Genomic DNA, 24817 nt, shown 5'->3' on the forward strand with positions numbered 1-24817 from the left:
TATGGCATCCCTCGTGTCTCTTTTCTAACTAATGTTCCTATAATTCTGAGTATAACAATGTTCCAAGCTTAACCCCAAAACCAACACCTTCGTCTACACTGATTAAATTGGATTCAACAGGAGAACATCAATTAGGGATCATAGCTTTCACCTGGTCAGTCTATGTCATGGAAAGAGCAGGTGTTCTTAATGTTTTGTACACTCAGTATGGGTTAAACAGTATGTAAACATGTAAAAGTGTTCAATGAGTCTATGTACATAGTGCCGCAGTCTCTAAGGTTCAGGGCAGGGCAGGTAACTGGGTGCAGGGGTGACTGTTAATCAGTCTGATGGCCTTGAGCTAGAAGCTGTTTATAAAGTTTCTCAGTCCCAGCTTCGATGCACCTGTACTGTCTCCGTCTTCTAGATGGTAGAGGGGTGTACAGGCCGTGGCTCGTTTGGAGCAACTTAGAAATTTGACGTTTGGAGAAACGTTGATAAACGTCAGAGGCTGAAGTCCAATTGGTAAAACTGTGAGATCTTGTTGAGATCAAAGCTGAATGTCTGCAAGATTACATAATGTCAGCATTCTACATAACACAACCCAATATAATAGCCTAGTATAAAGTTGCTGTAAGACAGAAAATACCACCTCATTTCCTATGAGATTTTAGGGTGATATTGCTCGCAGTTCTCTCATGCGGCCAGAACTCAACAGCGCACGCCACTCGGAAAAATACGTGCTTTAATTGAAACTCAACACAGGTATGCTACAGTTTGTTAAAACCATCTTCTTTAAAATGTGCTCACTGTACATAATTCAAAACAACACTGTACAACTCAACAAGATCTAAATACAGATCCCTGTTTTTCCATCAGGCTTGTGTAGCTCATCATCACTATTCAGTCACTTCAGATGAAGTTATTACCTTATCTGCCTGACACCTCCCTAGCAGCTTAGCCTGCCCCCCTCTCTCTATTGCTCAGTTCAATTCTTTATTGGCATGGGAAACATATGATAACATTGCCAAAGCAAGTGAAGTAGATAATAATCAAAAGTGAAATAAACAATACAAATTAACAGTAAACATTACACTCACAAAAGTTCCAAAACAATAAAGACATTTCAAATGTCATATTATGTGCAAATAGTTAAAGTCTGTGTTTGTGTGTGTCTTCCTCTCTCTATCACACTCTCTCTCTCTTCCTCTCTCTCTTCCTCAGTGCTTCAGTTTCTCTCTCTCTCTCTCTCTCTCTCTCTCTCTCTCTCTCTCTCTCCAGTTTCTTTGTCCCTTGAGGGAGTAGCAGCTCTTATCTTTAGCTCCACAGTACATTGTCTCCTCCAGGATTCCAGACAGGTAAGGGACTGTCGCTCTGCTCCTGGCTGGGAAAGGGTGCTCTGAGCTGGGGTAATGTGGGCTGGGGTAATGTGAGCTGGGATAGGGTGTTCTGAGCTGGGGTAAGGTGGGTTGGGATAGGGTGTTCTGAGCTGGGGTAATGTGGGCTGGGATAGGGTGTTCTGAGCTGGGGTAATGTGGGCTGGGATAGGGTGTTCTGAGCTGGGGTAATGTGGGCTGGGATAGGGTGTTCTGAGCTGGGGTAATGTGGGCTGGGATAGGGTGTTCTGGGGTAAGGTGGGCAGTTTTTCTTCAGCTTGTGTGTGTGTGTGTGTGTGTGTGTGTGTGTGTGTGTGTGTGTGTGTGTGTGTGTGTGTGTGTGTGTGTGTATGTGTATTCTGCATTTGTGCTTGTCTGAAAGAAAAGAGAACAGTAGGCAAGTTAGTTAAGAACTAATTCTTATTTACAATGGCGGCCATTCCAGATGACATACTGCACTGTGTAATACAGCTGATTCCAGATGACATACTGCACTGTGTAATACAGCTGATTCCAGATGACATACTGCACTGTGTAATACAGCTGATTCCAGATGACATACTGCACTGTGTAATACAGCTGATTCCAGATGACATACTGTACTGTGTAATACAGCTGATTCCAGATGACATACTGCACTGTGCAATACAGCTGATTCCAGGTGACATTCTGCACTGTGTAATACAGCTGATTCCAGATGACATACTGCACTGTGCAATACAGCTGATTCCAGATGACATACTGCACTGTGTAATACAGCTGATTCCAGATGACATACTGCACTGTGTAATACAGCTGATTCCAGATGACATACTGTACTGTGTAATACAGCTGATTCCAGATGACATACTGCACTGTGCAATACAGCTGATTCCAGATGACATACTGCACTGTGTAATACAGCTGATTCCAGATGACATACTGTACTGTGTAATACAGCTGATTCCAGATGACATACTGCACTGTGCAATACAGCTGATTCCAGGTGACATTCTGCACTGTGTAATACAGCTGATTCCAGATGACATACTGCACTGTGCAATACAGCTGATTCCAGATGACATGCTGTACTGTGTAATACAGCTGATTCCAGATGACATACTGCAATGTATAATACAGCTGATTCCAGATTACATACTGTACTGTGTAATACAGCTGATTCCAGATGACATACTGCAATGTATAATACAGCTGATTCCAGATGACATACTGTACTGTGTAATACAGCTGATTCCAGATGACATACTGCAATGTATAATACAGCTGATTCCAGATGACATACTGTACTGTGTAATACAGCTGATTCCAGATGACATACTGCACTGTGGTTGCCTATGACTGACTACAGTTTCTCGAAACTCCTTCTGATTGGTCCATAATATGGCATTTGAAACTGTATTTAGTATTGTCAGCTGATGTGTCATTGTGGAGTGACGCTTAAAGTTTTCTAACTAACTTTAACTGTTGATCATTGAATAGTACATTGCAAATTAACTGATTTTGAACATGGACCAAGTTTATGTTTTCTCTGCAAGACAAGTGTTACGTTCTGGGGATGTTAACTTTAAGGACGGAGTGCCCTTATTTGGTTCTGATTATGAGCTGGGTACGTCATGTGATGTTTGCTGAAGGTTTATTAGTAATAGTGCTGTCATAAATGACGCTCACTGGGAGAATCTCAATTGCATGCTCCTCGCGTCGTCTCTCCTCACCTCCTTCTCAAAACCCATTGGAGGAGAATGAGGAGAGGAGAGGAGAGAGCAGAGAGAGTAGAGAGGACCCCATTGAGATTCTGACACTGTGTTCGCTATCTCCCTCTCTCTGCTCCCTTTATCTCTCACTCTCTCCCACCTGTCTTCTCTTTTTCCCCGACCCCTCTCTCTCAATTCAATTCAATGGGCTTTATTGGCATTGCTAATGCAAGTGAAGTAGATAATTAACAAAAGAGAAATAAATGTGCAAATGGTTAAAGTACAAAAGGGAAAATGAATAAACATGGGTTGTATTTACAATGGTGTTTGTTCTTCACTGGTTGCCCCCCCCTCGCTCTCCCTCTTCCCCTCTCTTTCTCACTCCCTCCTTTCTCCCCTCAGCTCTCCCTATCTCTCTCTCTCTCTCTCTCTTCCACCTCTTATCTTTTTCCCCTACCTCTCTCTCTTCCCCCACCTCTCTCCCCCCCTCTCTTTCTCACTCCCTCACCCCTCCTCTCTCAACTCTGCCCCCCCAATATATCTCTCCCCCTCCTCTCTCAACTCTGCCCCCCCAATATATCTCTCCCCCTCCTCTCTCAACTCTGCCCCCTCCCCAATATATCTCTCCCCCTCCTCTCTCTCTCTCAAACGCTTCCGCATGAAATTATTAAGTTGTCTTAACCTGGATGTCTTCAACCTAGGGCGACACTCCCCTACCCCGACAGTATGGAGAATGGTCAGCAGTATAGAAGTCAGTATGGATCCCCCCAGCATATCCCAGCTCCCTCCTACCCCGGCCCCCCAGCGGCCTACGGCGTACAGGGAGGTGACAAGGGTGGAGCCTACCCCCCTCAGCCTGGCTTCCAGGGAGGTGAGAGACCAGATCTACACTGATACTCTTAGGGACAGTTTAAGCTCTAGAATAAAGAGCTATTTCAATAGAGATTCTCCATTGAGCATGCTTTTCAGACCAGGACTAGGTTTATTCTGTGTCCAGGAAACCAGCCCTTACTCTTTATGTAAATTAAAATGTTACTGGACAGCAACTCCCTTCAATAGTGTTTTCATTAAGCGTTTTGGAAGTGTGTCACGATAGCCATAGATGTCATGAGCATCATTGTTAAGGGCTGGCCAACCACTCTGTATCCCTGGGTTTGTGTCCCCATAATGCTGGCCAACCACTCTGTATCCCTGGGTTTGTGGTCCCATAATGCTGGCCAACCATTCTGTATCCCTGGGTTTGTGTTCCCATAATGCTGTCCAACCACTCTGTATCCCTGTGTGGTGGTACATTATGCAAGATGGTTTCTGTTTAATTAATTTATTGATGTATTTATCTATCCCTTATTTATCAGGTCCCCAACCCAGCATGTACCCACCACCTCCCCAATACGACATGGGCATGGCACAACCTACAAATCCCCCTGGGGGTGAGTCACACACACACACACACACACACACACACACACACACACACACACACACACACACACACACACACACACACACACACACACACACACAGTGACGTGATTATTTAATCAAAATAGCTGTTATGAAAAGCCAAATTAAAAATGAAATTATATTTTCAATAATTTTTCTAAATTCTCACAATATCAAAAGTTATTTGTCTGATGATTCGGGGTTACAGCTCCTTCCGACCAGCAGACTGTAGACACAACGTTGTGAAGACAGAGTCACGGTTTCGACGGCTAGCTAGCGAGTTTGTGAGTGAAGTAAACAAAGCCAGGTTAACTGTGCCAGATGCACACAAGTGTTGAGTAGTGCAGACATTTTTGCTAATTTATTGAAAATGAAATACAGAAATGTCACTTTTACATAAGTATTCACACCCCTGAGTCAATACATGTTAGAATCACATTTGGCAGCAATTACAGCTGTGAGTCTTTCTGGGTAAGTCTCTAAGAGCTTTGCTCACCTGGATTGTACAATATTTGTCTATTATTCTTTTTTTTTTAAACATACAAAGAAATTCAGAAATAACTTATTTACATAAGTATTCACACTGCTTTGCTATGATACTCCAAATTGAGCTCAGGTATATCCAATTTCATTTGATCATCCTTGGGATGTCAATACAACTTGATTGGAGTCCACCAGTGCCCAATTCAATTGTTTGGACATGATTTAGAAAGAAACACACCTGTTGACAGAAACTGTACCATGAAGTCCAAGGAACAGTCTGTGGATCTCTGAGATAGAATTGTGATGAGGCATATATCTGGGAAAGGGTATAAAATAATTTCTAGAATGTTGAAAGTTTCCATGAGCACAGTGGTCTCCATCATTGAGAAATAGAAAAATATGGAAATACCCAGACTCTGCCTAGAGCTGACTATCCGACAAAACTGAGCAGGCAAGAAGGACCTTGGTCATGGAGGTGACCAAAAACCCAATGACCACTCTGACAGAACTATAGAGTTCTTTGGTTGAGATGGGAGAACCTGCCAGAAGGACAACAGTCTCTACAGCACTTCACCAATCTGGGCTTTATGGGAGAGTGGCCAGACGGAAGCCACTCCTGAGAAAAGGCACATGATAGCACGTCTGGAGTTTGCAAAAAGGCACGCGAAAGACTGAGAACATGAGGTAAAAGATTCTGTGGTCTAATGAGACAAAAATGAAACTCTTTGGCCTGAATGCAAAGTGCTATGTCTTAGAAAAAACAAGCACAGCTCATCACCCATCTAACAGCATCCCTACCGTGAAGCATGGTGGTGGCAGCATAATGCGATGGGGATGCTTTTCAGTGGCAGGGACTGGGAGACTGGTAAGGATAGAGGGAACAATTAACGAACTTGGAAAATTAAAAGAGACTGAAGTGCAAATTCAGGTGGACCAATCAGTTTGACCACACTTCTGCAAAAGCCCACCAAGTGCCGTTCGCACTACAACAGACGGTCGAGGCAGAGCTCGACAGGCTCCAGACCACTGGAATACTCTAACCAATCTCTTACTTTGCGTGGGCTGCCCTCATTGTCCCAGTAATGAAGCCTGATGGAAATATCAGGATTTGTGGAGATTACAAGCTAACCGCCAATGTAGCTTCCAGGCTGGACCAGTACCCACTGCCAACGATAGAGGAGCTATTCACAAAGCTATTTGGTGGGACATGCTTTTCCAAGCTGCCAATGTCTCACTCATACCAGCAGTTGGTGCTGGCTGAAGAATCCTGCAAAGTGGCTAGAATTAACACCGACAAGGGGCTGTTTCAGTACACATGCCCTCTGTTTAGTGTCTCCTCTGCCTGAGTGATCTGTCAAAGCACAATGGAGAATCTGTTACACTACTGTATATATGGAGGATATCCTTATCACCGGTGTCATGGAGGAAGACCACCAACAAAAATAAACTTGAAAGATTAGTGTCAAGACTGGAGAGCGCAGGGCTTCTCCTGAAGAAATCAAAGTCTGTTTTCCTGTCCCTGAAGTGGAGTACTTGGGGCACAAAGTCCCTGCCAAAGGGTTTCAAACTCTGGACAATCAGAAGCCCCAGAACCCAAGGATATGAGTGACCTATGGGCCTACCTTGCGAAGTTAAACTACTATGGCCACTTTCTTCCTAACCTGGCCTCTGTCCTAACCCCACTGCAATAAATCTTACAAGTATGCGCATGGACGCCACATCAACATCCAAACGGAACATAAGCCCATGTTAGGGCTCCTTGGTGAGCTGAAGAACATACACCCATCCGCCTCCGGACGACTCCAAAGACCCTCATGTTAGCTCAATACCAATATGAGTTGCTGTACAGACCAGGCCCCTCCATCGCCAATGCTGATGGTCTCAGCAAGCTGCCACTTCCAGACATGCCCAAAGACCTCACATGTCCCCCTGGATTGGTGTGCTTGCTGAAACAGCTCCAATAGACCATCGCCAACTGAAGAAATGTACTGTAAGAGACCCTCTTCTCTCCAACATCAGCCGCTTAGTCCAGGAGCAATGGCGTGTCCACTGTCCTGATTGGACAAAGTGGTGGAAGAGCAGGTGCAGTCTTGTGCTACTTGCCAGCAGGTATGAAATGCTCCAGCACAAGGGTCCCATAAGCCCTTGGGTGTGGCCTGGAAAACCCTTGACTTGCATTCACATTGACTATGCAGGGCCTTTCCTTGGGGAGATGTTCTTGTTGGCTCTGGATGCTCACTCAAAATGGCTTGAAGTTTTCCCAGTCCACACTGCAAACTCAGCAACAACAACTGAGCATCTCAGGGAAGTATTCAGTACTCGTGGTCTTTCCCATACTGTCACATCAGACAATGCAGCCATCTTTATGAGTGGCAACCAATGGTATTCGCCACATTACCTCCACCTCTAGCACTCTTTCATGAATGGCTTAGTGGAGAGGGCCTATCCAGACAATGAAAAGAGCCTTGGAAAAAGCAGCAGGAGGCACACTGAAAACCAGAGTTTCCCCCATCCCTGGCAGCCTACCGCTGTACACCACAACCGGGATGTCTCCAGCTAAGATTATGTTTGGCCACCCTGTTCGGACCAGGTGTCAGCACAAGAGTTCTCCGCAGTCAGAACGGATGGCTACCAACAGGAAAAAACACCAAATCCACCAGGTCGCTGGAGGCCGGATCGCCCGTCCGGGTCAGAGACTTCTCAAGGAATGACAAATGAACACCAGGAGTGGTGGTCACCACTACAGCTCCTCTCTTATACAGAGTGGATGTTGCTGAGAAGGTGGTGAGGTGGCGCCACATGGTTCATCTGCTGGCGAGGGGGGAAGGTGCCCAGGGAGCCTCAGATCGTCCTCCCATCTGGGACGATGATGGAGCGGCAGTGGAGCAGCCCCAGATACCCGTCCCAGCCCCAGATATCCGTCCCACAGGCAGCTCAAGTGCCTGTTGTGAGGTAGGCAGAGGCAGCCCTTGTCCAATGCTCAGATAGAGCCAGCAAACCCCCAGAAAGATTGAACTTATGGTTAGTTACTGGGCAGTACACTTCTGGGCCATTCCTACCAGAACTGGTTAGTTCCCCCTTTTGACTCTGATTAAAAATATATCCCCCCTGGTTTCCGTTCCCTTGGTTAAGTATGTTGGGACTATGGGCGGAGGGACGTGGTCACCTGAGTTGTGGGTTAGTTCTATAGGGAGTTGCCGATGTGGCCGTAAGGGACTCAACGCTGTAAAACAGGAAATAAAGCAGTTCAGATTTACCTTGAGAGGGAGTCAATGAGCCTAGCATTGAGTCTGGTCAAGTTTATAATAGGCTTCATCAATGTTTATTTTTTAGTATTATCTTTGGTAATAGCCTGTGCTCAACCACTGACCTCACCGCACATCACACACACACACACACACACACACACACACACACACACACACACACACACACACACACACACACACACACACACACACACACACACACACACACACACACACACACACACACACACACACACACACACACACTGAAGAAAACTAACTTAATGGGTTCCTTAATTAGTTGTTCCCAGTTCCCCAGGTGGAGAGAAAGTGAACAGCTGTACACACAGGGTGTTGGCTAGATCTCCTGACTTTACCAACACCTGGCCTTAGCAACCCCTCTGACAGGACATAAGGTAGTCGTGGTGCTAGTTTCTAATCATCGACATATGTGGAGGTGTAGAGCAAAAAAAAATAAACGGTTAAAAAATGTTGTAGTAGCAGTTCTATCAAGTATTACTATAGAGGGTACACCATCCTAAGGGGTTCTATATGGTCCTGTCCTGTCCAGTTCTATCAAGTATTACTATAGAGGGTACACCATCCTAAGGGGTTCTATATGGTCCTGTCCTGTCCAGTTCTATCAAGTATTACTATAGAGGGTACACCATCCTAAGGGGTTCTATATGGTCCTGTCCTGTCCAGTTCTATCAAGTATTACTATAGTATTACTCTATCCTAAGGGGTTATATATGTTCCCTTACAGTCCTGTCCAGTATTACAACAGTAGTACTCCATCCTAAGGGGTTCTATATGGTCCTCTCCAGTCCTATTCAACCCTATCCAGTTATATCTGATTCTATCTGGTTCTGGCCAGTATTTCCTCCCCCCTTCCCTCTGCAGTAACCCAGGTGGTGGATCTGTCCTATTCTATCCCGCTCTGACCAGTTCTAACCAGTATCTTCCTCCCTCTGCAGTAACCCAGGTGGTGGATCTGTCCTGTTCTATCCGGTTCTGACCAGTTTTATCTGGTTATAACCAGTATCTTCCTCCCTCTGCAGTAACCCAGGTGGTGGTTCTGTCCTATTCTATCCCGTTCTGACCAGTTCTAACCAGTATCTTCCTCCCTCTGCAATAACCCAGGTGGTGGATCTGTCCTATTCTATCCGGTTCTGAGCAGTTCTATCCTGTTCTGACCAGTTCTATCCTGTTCTGACCAGTTTTATCTGGTTCTAACCAGTATTCTCCTCCGTCTGCAGTAACCAAGGTGGTGGTGATGCAGCAGCCGCTGCCTAGAGACGTACCCGGCCAGATGACGTGTCCCCACTGTCAGGTCCAGGTTCTGACAGAGACCACACACACCACTGGACTGCTCACCTGGCTCATCTGTGGAGTCCTCTTCTGCTTCCTGTGAGTTGACACACACACGTGCCGACACACACACACACACACGTACATACAGGAATAAACACACACATAGTATTTGTAGCTTTTTTTCTCTCACACACACACTGAATATCCTCTCTCTCTCGCTCTCTCTCTTTGTCCCCCCCCCCCCTCTCTCTCTAGGTGCATGATATTCTCTTGCATTCCGTTCTGTGTTGACTCCTGTAAGGACGTAGAACACCGCTGCCCCAACTGCAAGACAGTGATCTACATCCACAAACGCATGTGAACAGACCTAGACCAGACACCTGCCACAAAGTGATGCACACGCACAACTAGCCCAACCCCGGCCCACAGACACTTCTGCCACAAAGTGATTCTTACCTATATTAATCTATTCCAGTAGTGTTGATCCTCTTAGGGAAACTGCAAACCCAGTTTAATGCACCAGGATTGGAAAGACAATGGGCTACTGTCTGTCGCTGAAATCACTACTGCAGTACCAGCTTTTCATCTACTGGGAATGTGTGACAGGGTATTATTATAGTCATAATTTATTATATCGTAAAAATTCATGAAAACAAAATGTGCTTCTTGGTCTTCATTTCAGGTTAAGGTTAGGTATTATGGTCAGCAGTGTGGTTATATTTGATGACTTTGTGGCTGTGCCAGCTAGTGACCCCTCCACAGAGCTGCCTCCAGGGCAAGATTCATGACAATAAATGCCAACCTGCCCCTAATTAGGGGGAACAGGTTAAAGAGTAGACAGCCATACAAATGTACGTGCAAAGACCACGTTTAATAGGTTTTTATACTAATTGTAATGACGTTTTTCAATTAAAACAGATTGTATTGTTCTTTGCAATGAATAAAGGTCAAGTTTATTGATTGGTTGTTTGCTTTAAATGATTGATGAGTAACAAGGATTTGAATCATCTCAATAATGACTTAGACTTTCGAGATGATCATGGTTATTGTATTCTTTCAGAAACACACTCACACATTCCACACACACACATTCCACATGGTGGTGCTATTCCACATGAACCACACCACCTCCAAACCACCTGTAGTGGTGTTAATGATGTGCTGGATTGGACTGGACTGATCTGGGCCTGTGTTCACTAAGAGTCTCAGAGTAGAAGAGCTGGACTGGACTGATCTGGGCCTGTATTCACTAAGAGTCTCAGAGTAGAAGAGCTGGACTGGACTGATCTGGGCCTGTATTCACTAAGAGTCTCAGAGTAGAAGAGCTGGACTGGACTAATCTGGGCCTGTATTCACTAAGAGTCTCAGAGTAGAAGAGCTGGACTGGACTGATCTGGGCCTGTATTCACTAAGACTCTCAGAGTAGAAGAGCTGGACTGGACTAATCTGGGCCTGTATTCACTAAGAGTCTCAGAGTAGAAGAGCTGGACTGGACTGATCTGGGCCTGTATTCACTAAGAGTCTCAGAGTAGAAGAGCTGGACTGGACTGATCTGGGCCTGTATTCACTAAGAGTCTCAGAGTAGAAGAGCTGGACTGGACTGATCTGGGCCTGTATTCACTAAGAGTCTCAGAGTAGAAGAGCTGGACTGGACTGATCTGGGCCTGTATTCACTAAGAGTCTCAGAGTAGAAGAGCTGGACTGGACTGATCTGGGCCTGTATTCACTAAGAGTCTCAGAGTAGAAGAGCTGGACTGGACTGATCTGGGCCTGTATTCACTAAGAGTCTCAGAGTAGAAGAGCTGGACTGGACTGATCTGGGTCTGTATTCACTAAGAGTCTCAGAGTAGAAGAGCTGGACTGGACTGATCTGGGCCTGTATTCACTAAGAGTCTCAGAGTAGAAGAGCTGGACTGGACTGATCTGGGCCTGTATTCACTAAGAGTCTCAGAGTAGAAGAGCTGGACTGGACTTATCTGGGCCTGTATTCAGTAAGAGTCTCAGAGTAGAAGAGCTGGACTGGACTGATCTGGGCCTGTATTCAGTAAGAGTCTCAGAGTAGAAGAGCTGGACTGGACTGATCTGGGCCTGTATTCACTAAGAGTCTCAGAGTCCATGTAATGTTATTCATGATGATCTTAAAGTCCAAACTGATCCTAGATCATCAGTGCTTTATGAATACTGGCCCTTATCTATATGGTGCTGAAAGGTTCTCTGGCTGGAGAGATAGAGAGAGAGACAGAGAAAGAGAGAGAAGGGAGGAGCAGAGAGAGAGAGAGAGAGAGAGAGAGAGAGAGAGAGAGAGAGAGAGAGAGAGAGAAGGAAGGCACAGCAAGAGAGCAGAGAGAGAGATGGATGGAGAGAAAGAAAGAGATAAATATATAGAGAGAGAAAGAGAGGGAGAGAGAGAGTTATGTATATGGACAAATGATTCACTTCCTGTACTAACTGTTTACAAGTTACTTTAACATCTCAAAACAGCCAATCACTAGTAAGTAAGTGGTTGAGGAGAGGTCAGACAGGAGAGGATGACCTCAGAATGACCCACAATGGCCTTTGACCTAGAGTAATGTCCAAGGTATTTAGCCCCTCTACACACGCACACCTACTATACTGTGTGTGTGTGTGTGTGTGTGTGTGTGTGTGTGTGTGTGTGTGTGTGTGTGTGGTTGTGTGTACTGGTGTGTGCGTATGGGGGGCTCGATCAAAACGTCAACCTCCCAGCTTTACAAAAAATAGACAGGAGAAAGAGTGGATGAATGGAATGAAATCGAGGGAGAGAAGAAGGGATGGAGTGAGGGGGAAGGGAGGATTATGGGATGTCCCATACTTCACAACCGCAGGGTAATGACGAGGTAATCACCAAGCCAGCACTCTACTCCTTCATAATCATTATCCTCTCTCACTCTGTCTGAGACTCTCTCTCTCTCCCCATCTCCCTCTCTCTCTCGCTCTCTCTCCCCATCTCGCTCTCGCTCTCTCTCTCCCAATCTCCCTCTCACTCTCTCTCCCGCTCCCTCCCTCTCTCTGTCCCTCTCCCCCGCCCTCTCTCTCCCCCCTCTCTCACACTCTCTCTCCCCCCTCGCTCTCTCTCCCCCTCTTTCTCTCTCTCTCCCGCTCTCTCCCCTTTGCTCAGAGGTCGACATCGTTCACACCTGTTGCATGGTGCTTATATCCCGATTTGCAATTTGTTGAACTGTTTAAGTGTTGTTAACTGACACACATAGTCATTGAAATTGACTGATTGATTTTTGGCTCACTACACCTTTACACATCGCTACACATTGGAGTTGAGTTACACAAACGCAAAGTGCTTTGAGTTTGAGAAAGACCCAACACTGTATAAAGCCATATCAGTCCATTCACCCAGAGCTCTCCTGCTCAGACCTACTCAGGGACGGATTGGCCACATGGCAATTCTGGCAAATGCCAGATGGGCAGGTCCATCTGTAGCCTAGTGGGCCGGTCTGGATAGTTTTTTCTTCTTCTGCAGAATGACCATTATTTGGCTTATAATGGGGGCTTCAAGGGAAAAAAAGGCCCGGTCTCGGGGGCCCAGAGGAACAAAATGGGCCAGTGTGGGGGCCCAGAGGAACAAAATGGGCCGAAATACCTGGGACAATTTGTGGTCCGTCACTGGCCCCATTCATTCAGGTCATCATGTTGTTACTAGGCTAGTTGAGACATTATTAGACACACTAATCTGCACTACTGACGTGTGTGTGTGTGTGTGTGTGTGTGTGTGTGTGTGTGTGTGTGTGTGTGTGTGTGTGTGTTGTGTGTGTGTGAGCTACTGGAGATGATGACAGGAACCTTCTATGTTTAGCCTCTATTACTGGCATCTATTAAGAACTCTATTGTCTATTCATTAAGATCACTGCTCCTAACTACTCTCTCAGTACAGTACATGGGCTGTATTAATAAACAGTCTCAGGGTAGGAGTGCTGATCTAGGACCAGGTAACGACTCTCTCAGTACAGTACAGTGTCTGTACTAATAAACAGTCTCAGGGTAGGAGTGCTGATCTTGGACCAGTTAACGACTCTCTCAGTACAGTACAGGGTCTGTACTAATAAACAGTCTCAGGGTAGGAGTGCTGATCTTGGACCAGTTAACGACTCTCTCAGTACAGTACAGGGTCTGTACTAATAAACAGTCTCAGGGTAGGAGGGCTGATCTAGGACCAGGTAACGACTCTCTCAGTACAGTACAGGGTCTGCACTAATTTTTATTTATTTCACATTTATTTAACCAGGTAGGCCATTTACAACTGCGACCTGGCCAAGATAAAGCAAGGCAGTGCGACACAAACAACACAGAGTTACACATGGGATAAACAAACATACAGTCAATAACACAATAGAAAAATCTATATACAGTGTGTGCAAATGTAGTAAGATTGGGGAGGTAAGGCAATAAATAGGCCATAGTGGCGAAATAATTACAATTTAGCATTAACACTGGAGTGATAGATGTGCAGAAGATGATGTGCAAGTAGAGATACTGGGGTGCAAAGGAGAAGAAAAAAATATAATATGGGGATGAGGTAGTTGGGTGGGCTATTTACAGATGGGCTATGTACAGGTGCAATGACCAGTAAGCTGCTCTGACAGCTGATGCTTATAGTTAGTGAGGGAGATATAAGTCTCCAGCTTCAGTGATTTTTGCAATTTGTTCTAGTCACTGGCAGCAGAGAACTGGAAAGAAAGGCGGCCAAAGCAGCAGTTGGCTTTGGGGATGACCAGTGAGATATACCTGCTTGAGTGCGTGCTATGGTGACCAGCGAGCTGAGATAAGGCAGGGCTTTACCTAGCAAAGACTTATAGATGACCTGGAGCCAGTGGGTTTGGCGACGAATATGAAGCGAGGGCCAGCCAACAAGAGCATACAGGCCGCAGTGGTGGGTAGTATATGGGGCTTTGGTGACGGATGGCACTGTGATAGACTGCATCCAATTTGCTGAGTAGAGTGTTGGAGGCTATTTTGTAAATGACATCGCCGAAGTAGAGGATCGGTAGGATAGTCAGTTTTACTAGGGTAAGTTTGGCAGCATAAGTGAAGGAGGCTTTGTTGCGAAATAGGAAGCCGATAAATAAATAAAGAGTCTCAGGGTGAGTCCTGATCTAGAATCAGGTAACGACTCTCTCAGTACAGTACAGTGTCTGTACTAATAAAGAGTCTAAGGGTAGGAGTCCTGATCTAGAATCAGGTAAATACTCTCTCAGTACAGTACAGTACATGGTCTGTACTAATAAAGAGTCTCAGGGTAGGAGTCCTGATCTAGGATCAGGTCCCCCATGTCCATGTAATCTTATTCACGCACACACACGCACGCACACACACACACACACACACACAGAGTGGGGATTACCCCCATGTCAGTATAAGGAGAAAGCAGCATGCGGCTGAGTCATGGATTTTCTCTGTTACGTGACATCCTGTCTCAGTCCCCAAATGGCACCCTATTCCCTATGTAGTGCACTAGGGCCCATAGGACTCTGGTTTAAAGTAGTGCACTACACAGGGAATAGGGTGACATTTTGGACCAAGACACTCACTAAACTAAGGAGACAGCGGTTACGTGGACCTGACACTCAGGACTCTTCTCCTTCTCTCCTCCTCTCTTCCTCTTCTCCTCTTCTCCTCCTCCTCTCCTCTCAGCATACCTGCTCTAGCTGCCTTCTGGTTTCCCCCTTTGATTTGATTCTTCTGAAGATGTTTCACCTTGTATTGAATATAGGTCTCTGTTATAGGTTTCTGCTAAGAGGCTTTACCGTGCACCCTATATAGCGCACTACTTTTGCTGTCCTTGAAACCTTCCGCCAGGAGGAGACAGTCGGGAGGGAAGAGGACAAGAAAGTGGGGACGGATTATTCCACTATTAATATGGGATTGTAACGGTTGATTGATTGAATGAATGTATTTGGGGGTGGCAGGTGGCCTAGCGGTTAAGAGCATTGGACCAGTAACCAAAAGGTTGTTAGTTAGAATCCCTGAGATGACTAGGTGACAAATCTGCCAATGTGCCCTTGAGCAAGTCACTTAACCCTAATTGCTCCTGTATGTCGCTCTGGATAAGAGCATCTGCTAAATGACTAACATGTCAAATGTAAACCATTTAAAGTTGAAAGCTGCTACATTTGTAAGGAACCAACATTAAAGGCCGGTCTGATTATATACTTTATTATTGCATTGTGAAAGTGATAGAGAAGTTGAGGAATCTCTGGATACTGAACTGTTGACCTCTGCATGGAGGAAGACCAGTGTAAATGCACTTCTGACAGTGGGTGAGCAGAGGAGAGCAGTGCTTGGAAGTAGCATTGCAGCATCCCTGTGAGCCTCAAGTCGACAGCTGCAACCAAGTTGCTGTTTACATCCCCCGCAGATTTAGAGAGAGAGAGAGAGAGAGAGAGAGAGAGAGAGAGAGAGAGAGAGAGAGAGAGAGAGAGAGAGAGAGAGAGAGAGAGAGAGAGAACTTTTAGTCAGGTTTGTTATATTTGGCTATGTGGGGGAGTGAAGTCAAGCGTGCCCCTGACACTTTTTTGGAGTGCTCATAGCGCGCTGTATCATTGCCAAAACAATGATGTGATATAACGTGATACCATGGGAAAATAATGGAAACGCTCCAGAGAGATGCTACAGACAGGAGTGAATTTAACGGACATAATAACCGTCACAGCTCGCGCCACCGGGGACCGGATGGAATACAAACGGAATAGTCAACGAGTGACTCACCTTTTATACAGTCCGTTATTTATGGTGAGCGTGCGATCTGCTGTGCGCACAGCTCGCCAACACGTCAGATAACGGTCACCTTGTAGTCGCCTGTAAATGAAGAAGATCTTAAATGAGTCTGCTGAACAAACGTCGTTGAACTAACAAGATGAATTATAAGTTTTGGATATCGACTATGTGGGACTAGAGATGTGACCTCTTTATTTTTACCAAGTCATGAAAGTTATTAAGTAACCTAACGGAACATTCAACTAATCTCTCAAGGTGAGTTCAGTTCACAATAATTGAACAAATTAATATTTCAAGGATTACTATGCAGAATACGTTTATGGATTATTGTTGTTTTTGGTGTCAGATGTAAAGACTGATTGCTTAATTACAACTTTTTGATGGCCCCTATCGTAGCCCCGCCCCAGGCCATGACACTTTAAAAAAAAGTGTTTTCTTACAATGTTGAACTGTGTGTGTCTGTGTGTTTGTGTGTGTGCGTGTACTTGTCACTCAGCCTGTGTTGTGAAAACCCAGCGCTATGTAGGCCAACCCACTTGGCTGCTCGTTACTATGGGAACCGTGGCCCTGGCTGGCACAGGCTGAGTGGGCTGCTGAGGGCCATGCTGTGTGTGTGTGTGTGTGTGTGTGTGTGTGTGTGTGTGTGTGTGTGTGTGTGTGTGTGTGTGTGTGTGTGTGTGTGTGTGTGCATGTCAGTGTGTGTGTGTGTGTGTGTGTGTGTGTGTGTGTGTGTGTGTGTGTGTGTGTGTGTGTGTGTGTGTGTGTGTGTGTGTGTGTGTGTGTGTGTGTGTGTGTGTGTGTGTGTGTGTGTGTGTGTGTGTGTGTGTGTGTGTGTGTGTGTGTGTGTGAGCTTCCAAGCAGTTAGAGATAGAGAAAGGACATTACATAATAATGATATATTTGTGAAATGAAAGATGTACCAGGAACAGTTAGTTCCCTCTAGCAGAAACCCATTCCACAGTCTCTTGTGGTCCAGCACTGAATGAACAAGTGATAGCAAGAGACAGGCCATTTTGGTGCTGTGTTGTTGACATGATTCAGTAACAACGTTTTGCTTCTCTCTCTCTCCTCCCTCTTCTTCTTCTTCATTTCTCTCTCTCCATCTCAGATGGCCCTCAGTCCCGTCCTTCTCTTTCTCCTCTCTCTGATTGGCTGCGGCCACTCCCAGGATGACATCATCGACCCCGGCCGGGCCCCTCCCCCTCCTCTGGGTTGCGGTGTAAACGTGGACCCCCTCTACCGGACGTTGTGTGACCTGGAGTCTGTGTGGGGGGTGGTGTTGGAGGCCGTGGCCTGTGGTGGAGCCATCACCTCCCTGGTTCTCTCCGTGGTTCTCCTAGCCAAGCGCCACTCCATCCTTGACCCAGATCGGCGCTCCGGCCTGGGTCCTCTTCTCCTCCTGCTGGCCTCCCTCTTGGTTCTCTTCTCCCTGTCCCTGGTCTTCCTGGTGGGGCGTAACGAGGCCCTGTGTGTGGTCCGCCGGGTCCTCTGGGGCCCCCTGTTTGCCCTGTGCTTCTCCTGCCTCCTGGCCCAGGCGGTGCGGTTGAAGAGGCTGGTGTCTGGAAAGTCTAGCCCCAAAGGGAGCTCCCTGGCTGGGCTTGGCATGGCCCTGGCCCTGGTCCAGGGGATTATCTCTGGAGAGTGGCTGCTGCTGACAGTGGTGAGGGAGGGCCACGGGGCCTGCGACTACCCACCGTTAGACTTTGCCCTGGTTTGCAGCTACGCCCTGGGGCTGCTCCTGATGGCGCTTGGCCTCTCCCTGGCTGTGGTGCTGTGTGGAGGGGAAGGGGGAGAGGACGAGGCAGAGGAGGGGAGTGACGGAGGGTGCGAGCGGCGTTGGAAGTGCAACGCCGTATGGCTCTTCCTGTCCTGCCTGGCGTCCCTGTTGCTATGGGTCTCCTGGCTTGTGCTCTATCTCTATGGCGACGCGGCGTTGAGGGGGGCGTGGTCGGGTGGTGGAGAAGGGCGGCGACCGGACTGGGATGAGCCGGCGTTGGCAGTTGCCTTGGTGGCGCAAGGTTGGATCATCCTGTTATTTCACGCTATCCCAGAAGCCCACCTGTGTCTGAGGGACCCGCCGGTCCCCAGCCAGCAGGACTACTTTGACACCAGCCAGCCCCTGCAGCCCTGCTTCCAACAGGAGGTGCCATTACCTACACACACCCTCACACACAGGCCCTACGCAGATAACCAGACCTACTCTATCGAGGAACACAGCGCAGGTACACTGTGTGTGTGTGTGTGTGTGTGTGTGTGTGTGTGTGTGTGTGTGTGTGTGTGTGTGTGTGTGTGTGTGTGTGTGTGTGTGTGTGTGTGTGTGTGTGTGTTGGTTGTGTGAAAGGCTATGTGTGGGTTTATGCAAATGTTTGTGAATATGCAAAAGATTTAAGTCTAAATAGAAGGATTGTCTACAGAAAAAAACGAACTAACGATTAATTAGTAGCATCCACTTGATTTGTGTTTGCTCTCTCCCTGGGTCGAGTCTCAGCACTGAGAGGTGGGTCGTACCATAACGGACATGGGGGGATGCGTCCTGGGATCCCCTTCAGAGGCCACATGTACCAGCCCACTGAGATGGCCCTGGTGATGAACGGAGGAACGGTTAGTGTGCCTTATCTCACACACACAAACGCACAACACCCATGTTCATATTATATTTAAGCAATAAGACCCGAGGGGGTGTGGTATATGGCCAATATACCACAGCTAAGGGCTGTTCTTAGGAACGGCGCAACGCGGAGTGCCTGGATACAGACCTTAGCCGTGGAATATTGGCCATATACCACAAACCCCCAAGGTGCCTTATTGCTATTATAAACTGGTTACCAACGTAATTAGATCAGTGAAAATACATGTTTTGTCATACCCGTGGTATACGGTCTAATATACCCTGGCTGTCAGCCAATCAGCATTCAGGGCTCAAACCACCCAGTTTATAATATAATATTATATTATTACATATTAAATCAACTACCTCTTACCCCAGTACACTGACTCGGTACTCATTCTATATAGCCTGTATATAACATCGTTACTGTTATTTTATTGTCTTAATATTTAATTTTTATCTATTTGCAAATGTTCTTACTTTTTAACTGCATTGTTGGGAAAGGGTTCATAAGTAAACATTTCATGGTAAAGTCTACACTTGTTGTATTCGGCGCATGTGACAAATAACATTTGATTTGATTTAACACATACACGCACACACACACACACACACACACACACACACACACACACACACACACACACACACACACACCCTAACCACTTGTCTGTCTGTAACAGATGCCTACCGCTCCGGTGAACTACACAGGGAGACAGCTGTGGTGAGAGGGGAACCTTGAAACCGGTCTCCATGGCAACACGGCATATTATGGTGCCGGAATGCTCCGGAATGTTTCCAATGTCATTCATAACCCCATCAATGCCTCTACCTCACCTCACCACTGACTGTACAAAGCACTGCAACAAGGAATTTACCCCTAGCCACAGATCTAGCATCAGCTCACACTAACTTTTTATACACTTTGGTCATTGAGAGGAAAAGGGAAAAACTGATTTGAGATCAGTGCTCACAAGAAATGTCATTCCAGGATTGACTGCACGAGATTCAGAGATGGGTAACAAAGACATTGCCTGCCCCTTCTTAACCCATGCAGACTGGAATATATCCCCAATGATGATGATGAACGTCAAGCTCGCTCAGTGAACAGTTATCGGCTGCGTCCCAAATGGCACCGGCTCGGGTCAAAAGTAGTGCACTACATAGGAATAGAGTTCCATTTGGGATACAGTGATACAGACTTCTGTTTTTTTTTTTATTATATTTTTAGCTTTTCTGTTTTGTTGTTTTAAAAAGGGGGAAAAAAGCCTATATGACACACCAGGTACAGCAGAACAGCGGTCAGTCCCAAATAGAACTCTATTGCCTATAAAGTGCACTACTGTTGGCCAGAGCCGTATGGTTCTGGTTCTGGTTGAACCACTGCATTATAAGGAATAGGGTTCCATTCTGGAGGCATTCAGTATTTATGTCAATTCCATCCATCCACCGTGCTCACTGCCCACTCATGTTCTCTACAGACTCTGTGTGACGCATCTCAAATGGCATTCTATTTCCTATTTCGTGCACTAACTTTGACCAGGATCCAAAGGGTTCTAAAGTAGTGCACTATGTAGAGAATGGGGTGCCATTTGGGATACGGAACACGAGAGTTGCTCCTATTGATGATGATTATGACTCTATTAGATGTGTTGGGACACGTAAACACATTTTTTTTCTAAGACTCTCAGCTTTGTGTTTGGTCCACCGGAGTTGTTGTGATGAAGCACTTTATTAAGTTAATCTCTGCTGTCACTATTTGGGATATAACGTTCGTGTGACATATTTCTATGGTGAATGTTATGATGGTGAAATTGAATTTATTATTGGTGTCACAAATGAGTACTGTATTTTTTTGGTGTGGTTCTATGTAATCAGTAGTTTTGTTATGGGGTTGTTGTAACACATTTTGAGAGTTTTTAACAGGGAGTGCAATATCAGTATGATTATATGGCAGAATATACAGTATATGAATTAATGGTAGGATCTGCACCTCATACTAACGTTATATATTTCAGAGACTTCTTCTTTGCTCTTTGCTTGTTTTATCGCCCATCAATAGCACAGTGATGCACCCCCTTGTCCTTGATTGGACTAATCTGCTGCCTCTTAATCCCTATGGTGCTCTAACCTTGGAATAACCCATTTAGGGAAACTGATAGGGGGGATTGGTATTAGTGGCTTTACTCTGACCAGTCGTGTACTCCTGTATAAGGCTATTATATTATCATCCTATGTCCTGATACAGAGGAGGGCTTGGTTGCATGTCTCTTAAACACAATTCTCACACAAACTCAATTAAATAAAATATAGATGAAACTGTTTGGATCGACACATTATTGAGGTGTCTGTAGAAGGCTTTGTAGCATGCAAATTTGAAGGCAGAAACATTTCTATATTAAACTGTTTGGAAGGTTTATTTTGCTTCTATCTAAAATGACAGATTGTTTGCGTTTTAACATGATATACCTTGCAGCAGCCGTGCTGTCTTGGTAATAATAGTATGTAGCATGGAAAGCTTAAAACAGAAAAGGTTCCAAACCTTGTAGCCTTAGGGCTTATATCTATCTCTGGTAAAAGCCACTGGCATGGTAAGTGACTGTCATGAGCTGACCGTTCTAATAAGCTACAGGCTTTGCTAGGGGGCATCCTGAATGGCATCCTGGTCAAAAGTAGTCCACTATATAGGGAATATGATGCCATACTGGACACACATGTAACAGCTAGGCTACAGCAGCCTAACGCCCTCTGCTGTTGGTAACAGAGTCTCTTTGGGTTCCATAAAGCTAGAGGTTTTTAATGTCACGTGCACAAGGACAGTAAAATACATTTATTGCCCAGCTCATAGCCCATCAATGCAGTAATCAATAACAATGTAATACTGAGAAAAACATGGTAGAACAAAAACACACAGTAAATAAAAAATAAGAAATAAGAAGAACATGATAAAGTAAGTAAGCATACTATATACAGGGTCAGTTCCAGTACCATATTATAATGTACAGGGATACTGGATCTATAGAGGTAGATATGTATAGGGGTAAACATACTATATACAGGGTCAGTACCATATTATAATGTACAGGGATACTGGATCTATAGATGTAGATATGTATTGGGGTAAACATACTATATACAGGGTCAGTACCATATTATAATGTACAGGGATACTGGATCTATAGAGGTAGATATGTATAGGGGTAAACATACTATATACAGGGTCAGTACCATATTATAATGTACAGGGATACTGGATCTATAGAGGTAGATATGTATAGGAGTAAACATACTATATACAGGGTCAGTACCATATTATAATGTACAGGGATACTGGATCTATAGAGGTAGATATGTATTGGGGTAATGTGACTAGGCATCAGGATATATGATAAACAGAACAGCAGAACAGCAGCAGTGTGTATAGTCAGTATAAATGTATGTGTGTGTGAGCAAATTATGGAGTGAGTGTTTGCCCACGCTGCATGGTTGCATCCCAAATGGGTCAAAAGTAGTGGAGCAATAAGCACATGGGCTTTCCAGAGCTCTGCAACTTGATTGGAGATGTTTTGTTATTCTGCACGTTTTTGAGAGAGAGAACCATTTGACTCTCTCTCTCTCACACACACACACACACACACACACACACACAGCATATGAGAGAGAGAAAGATAAAGAAAAATACGAGGTGTAAAGAAGGGAGAGAATCAGGAGATAGGACAGAGCGACAGAAGGAGCGTGCCGTTGAGCTTTGTTGCTATAGACACACGAGGACGATTACTAGAAGAGAATCTGACAGTATTTCCGGGTCAAGGAGCAGTACAGCACTGGTGTACACACGTTTCTTCGTGAGTCTTCAAAGTAAGTCAACTTTAATGCCGTTATTTCTAAATATTGAATGATGAAACGTTCAAGTAGTCTTCCAAGTAGCGGATTGCTGTGTTCGCCCGTTGCAACGTGTTTTATCACCGGTGACGGGTTATTTGGCCAGCTAACATGGCAAGCTAGCTAACCCTAACACCCCATGCACACATTCAAGCGATGCTGCTTGCTAGCATAACTTGACTTACACTGATCAAGCTGTTTTGTAAAGTACATTATAACCTAGGCAAATAGACTGGTAAATGTTCTTGTTTTGTATAACTTACCTGCGTTAACTGAACTGGCTGTGTTTGAATCTGCAGACGGCTTTTCATGACGAAGTGGTTTTCGTGTCCGAGAAGACAGGAAGATGCAACACCGTGGCAAAGGTCTTTATTGATCAGGTAGCTAACGTTAGATGAGATCACCATAAAATAAATCACATTATCAATTGATCAAATCACATCAACAATCATCAATTGATCACCAGTCAGTGTATGTGAATCACTGATAATAAAACACCTTCCTCCACATGTGCTGGGATTGGCTGCCAATTTGGATAGACAACCTATGAAACATAGTACTTTAGCCAACATCTACTGTAAAAGTGTACTGTTAGTTTTTAATCCAGGCGTTATCCCCGTAGGCTCAACGTCTGGCCCTACAGAGGGAGATAGACAAGGAGTCCCAGTCCACGGTTTCGGTCAGATCGCTGGTTTGTATCTGGTTCTGTGTTGCTCTCCAAAATGACACTTATTGCATCCCAAATGCCACCATATCCCCTATTTAGTGCACCACCTTTGAACCAGGACACATTGGGTGCACTATATAGAAAATAGGGTTCCATTTAGGACACACACTGTCAAAATCAATATTGTGTCCATTTTAAACCTAAAATCATTCTCTACTATGTCCTTTGAAGTGTCTGCTTCTTTCAAACAGATACATATTGTGGGATGTTTATTTTTCTCAGATGGTCCAAGCCGACACAGGCAACAGGATGGTTACCATGAAGAAGACGAACAAGAAGAGTGGGAAGGACACCCACGCTGAGGAAGAGATCTCAGAAAACACTTCCATAAACCAGGGGAATAACGAAGGAGTGAAGAAGAAAAAGAAGACGAAAGGAGAGACTCTGGTAGAAGAAGAGCAGGTGTCATCCAATGGGGAAGGGGGGAATACGGAAGGAGAGCAGGAGAAACAGAAAGGGAAGAAGAAGAAGTTGTCGTCTGGGACCAACGCTGAGGAAGCCATGACTAATGGAAATGACGGAGGGTGCGGCCAGAAGAAGAAAAAGCAGAAAGGTGTTAACACTGTCAAAACGGAGGTAGAGACAGAACAGAGTGAATTAAAGGACGAGAAAGGAGTAGTGGAAAATGGGCCGAAGCAGAAAAAAAAGAAGCTCTCTCAGGCAGAAGAGACAGAGATCAGCGTGGTCAAGGTAGAGGAAGGAGAGATGATAGAAATAAAGAAAGGCAAGAAAAAGAAGGGAAAAACAGAGGAAGAAAAGAAAGTGAAAAAGATCCCTAAAGCTGCTGAACCAACTGAGGAGAGTCAGGAGGGGGAGACGAAGAAGAAGGGTAAGAAGAGAGCAGTCTCTGAGAAAGGAGAGGCAGAGAAAGAAATGGTAGTAAAGAAGAAGAAAGGAGAGACGAGAGAGAGCGGAGAGGCAGAGAAAGAAATGGTAGTAAAGAAGAAGAAAGGAGAGACGAGAGAGAGCGGAGAGGCAGAGAAAGAAATGGTAGTAAAGAAGAAGAAAGGAGAGACGAGAGAGAGCGGAGAGGCAGAGAAAGAAATGGTAGTAAAGAAGAAGAAAGGAGAGACGAGAGAGAGCGGAGAGGCAGAGAAAGAAATGGTAGTAAAGAAGAAGAAAGGAGAGACGAGAGAGAGCGGAGAGGCAGAGAAAGAAATGGTAGTAAAGAAGAAGAAAGGAGAGACGAGAGAGAGCGGAGAGGCAGAGAAAGAAATGGTAGTAAAGAAGAAGAAAGGAGAGACGAGAGAGAGCGGAGAGGCAGAGAAAGAAATGGTAGTAAAGAAGAAGAAAGGAGAGACGAGAGAGAGCGGAGAGGCAGA

At 45.4% G+C, this 24817-nt stretch overlaps 3 protein-coding genes across 3 annotated transcripts; all 3 read left to right on the plus strand.

Moving 5' to 3' along the window:
- Nucleotides 1–1213: 1213 nt before the first annotated feature.
- LOC106564308 (lipopolysaccharide-induced tumor necrosis factor-alpha factor homolog) lies at nucleotides 1214–10494 on the plus strand. The gene is made up of 5 exons (XM_014130346.2): nucleotides 1214–1337; nucleotides 3748–3917; nucleotides 4402–4476; nucleotides 9480–9630; nucleotides 9790–10494. The coding sequence occupies exons 2-5, from the start codon at nucleotides 3773–3775 to the stop codon at nucleotides 9893–9895; spliced, it is 477 nt and encodes a 158-aa protein (XP_013985821.2). The 5' UTR covers nucleotides 1214–1337; nucleotides 3748–3772; the 3' UTR covers nucleotides 9896–10494.
- Nucleotides 10495–15987: 5493 nt separating this feature from the next.
- On the plus strand, nucleotides 15988–21232 carry LOC106564306 (G-protein coupled receptor family C group 5 member B). Its single transcript, XM_014130343.2, has 4 exons — nucleotides 15988–16533; nucleotides 17387–18500; nucleotides 18767–18879; nucleotides 19570–21232. The coding sequence occupies exons 2-4, from the start codon at nucleotides 17387–17389 to the stop codon at nucleotides 19612–19614; spliced, it is 1272 nt and encodes a 423-aa protein (XP_013985818.1). The 5' UTR covers nucleotides 15988–16533; the 3' UTR covers nucleotides 19615–21232.
- Nucleotides 21233–22459: 1227 nt separating this feature from the next.
- Nucleotides 22460–24774, plus strand: LOC106564307 (cylicin-1). The gene is made up of 5 exons (XM_045692059.1): nucleotides 22460–22744; nucleotides 23068–23133; nucleotides 23391–23459; nucleotides 23718–24656; nucleotides 24745–24774. Exons 4-5 carry the CDS (start codon nucleotides 23718–23720, stop codon nucleotides 24772–24774), a joined length of 969 nt encoding a protein of 322 aa, XP_045548015.1. The 5' UTR covers nucleotides 22460–22744; nucleotides 23068–23133; nucleotides 23391–23459.
- The last annotated feature ends 43 nt before the right edge of the window (nucleotides 24775–24817 follow it).

This window comes from Salmo salar, chromosome ssa12, assembly GCF_905237065.1.
Source record: "Salmo salar chromosome ssa12, Ssal_v3.1, whole genome shotgun sequence".
Taxonomy (NCBI): domain Eukaryota; kingdom Metazoa; phylum Chordata; class Actinopteri; order Salmoniformes; family Salmonidae; genus Salmo; species Salmo salar.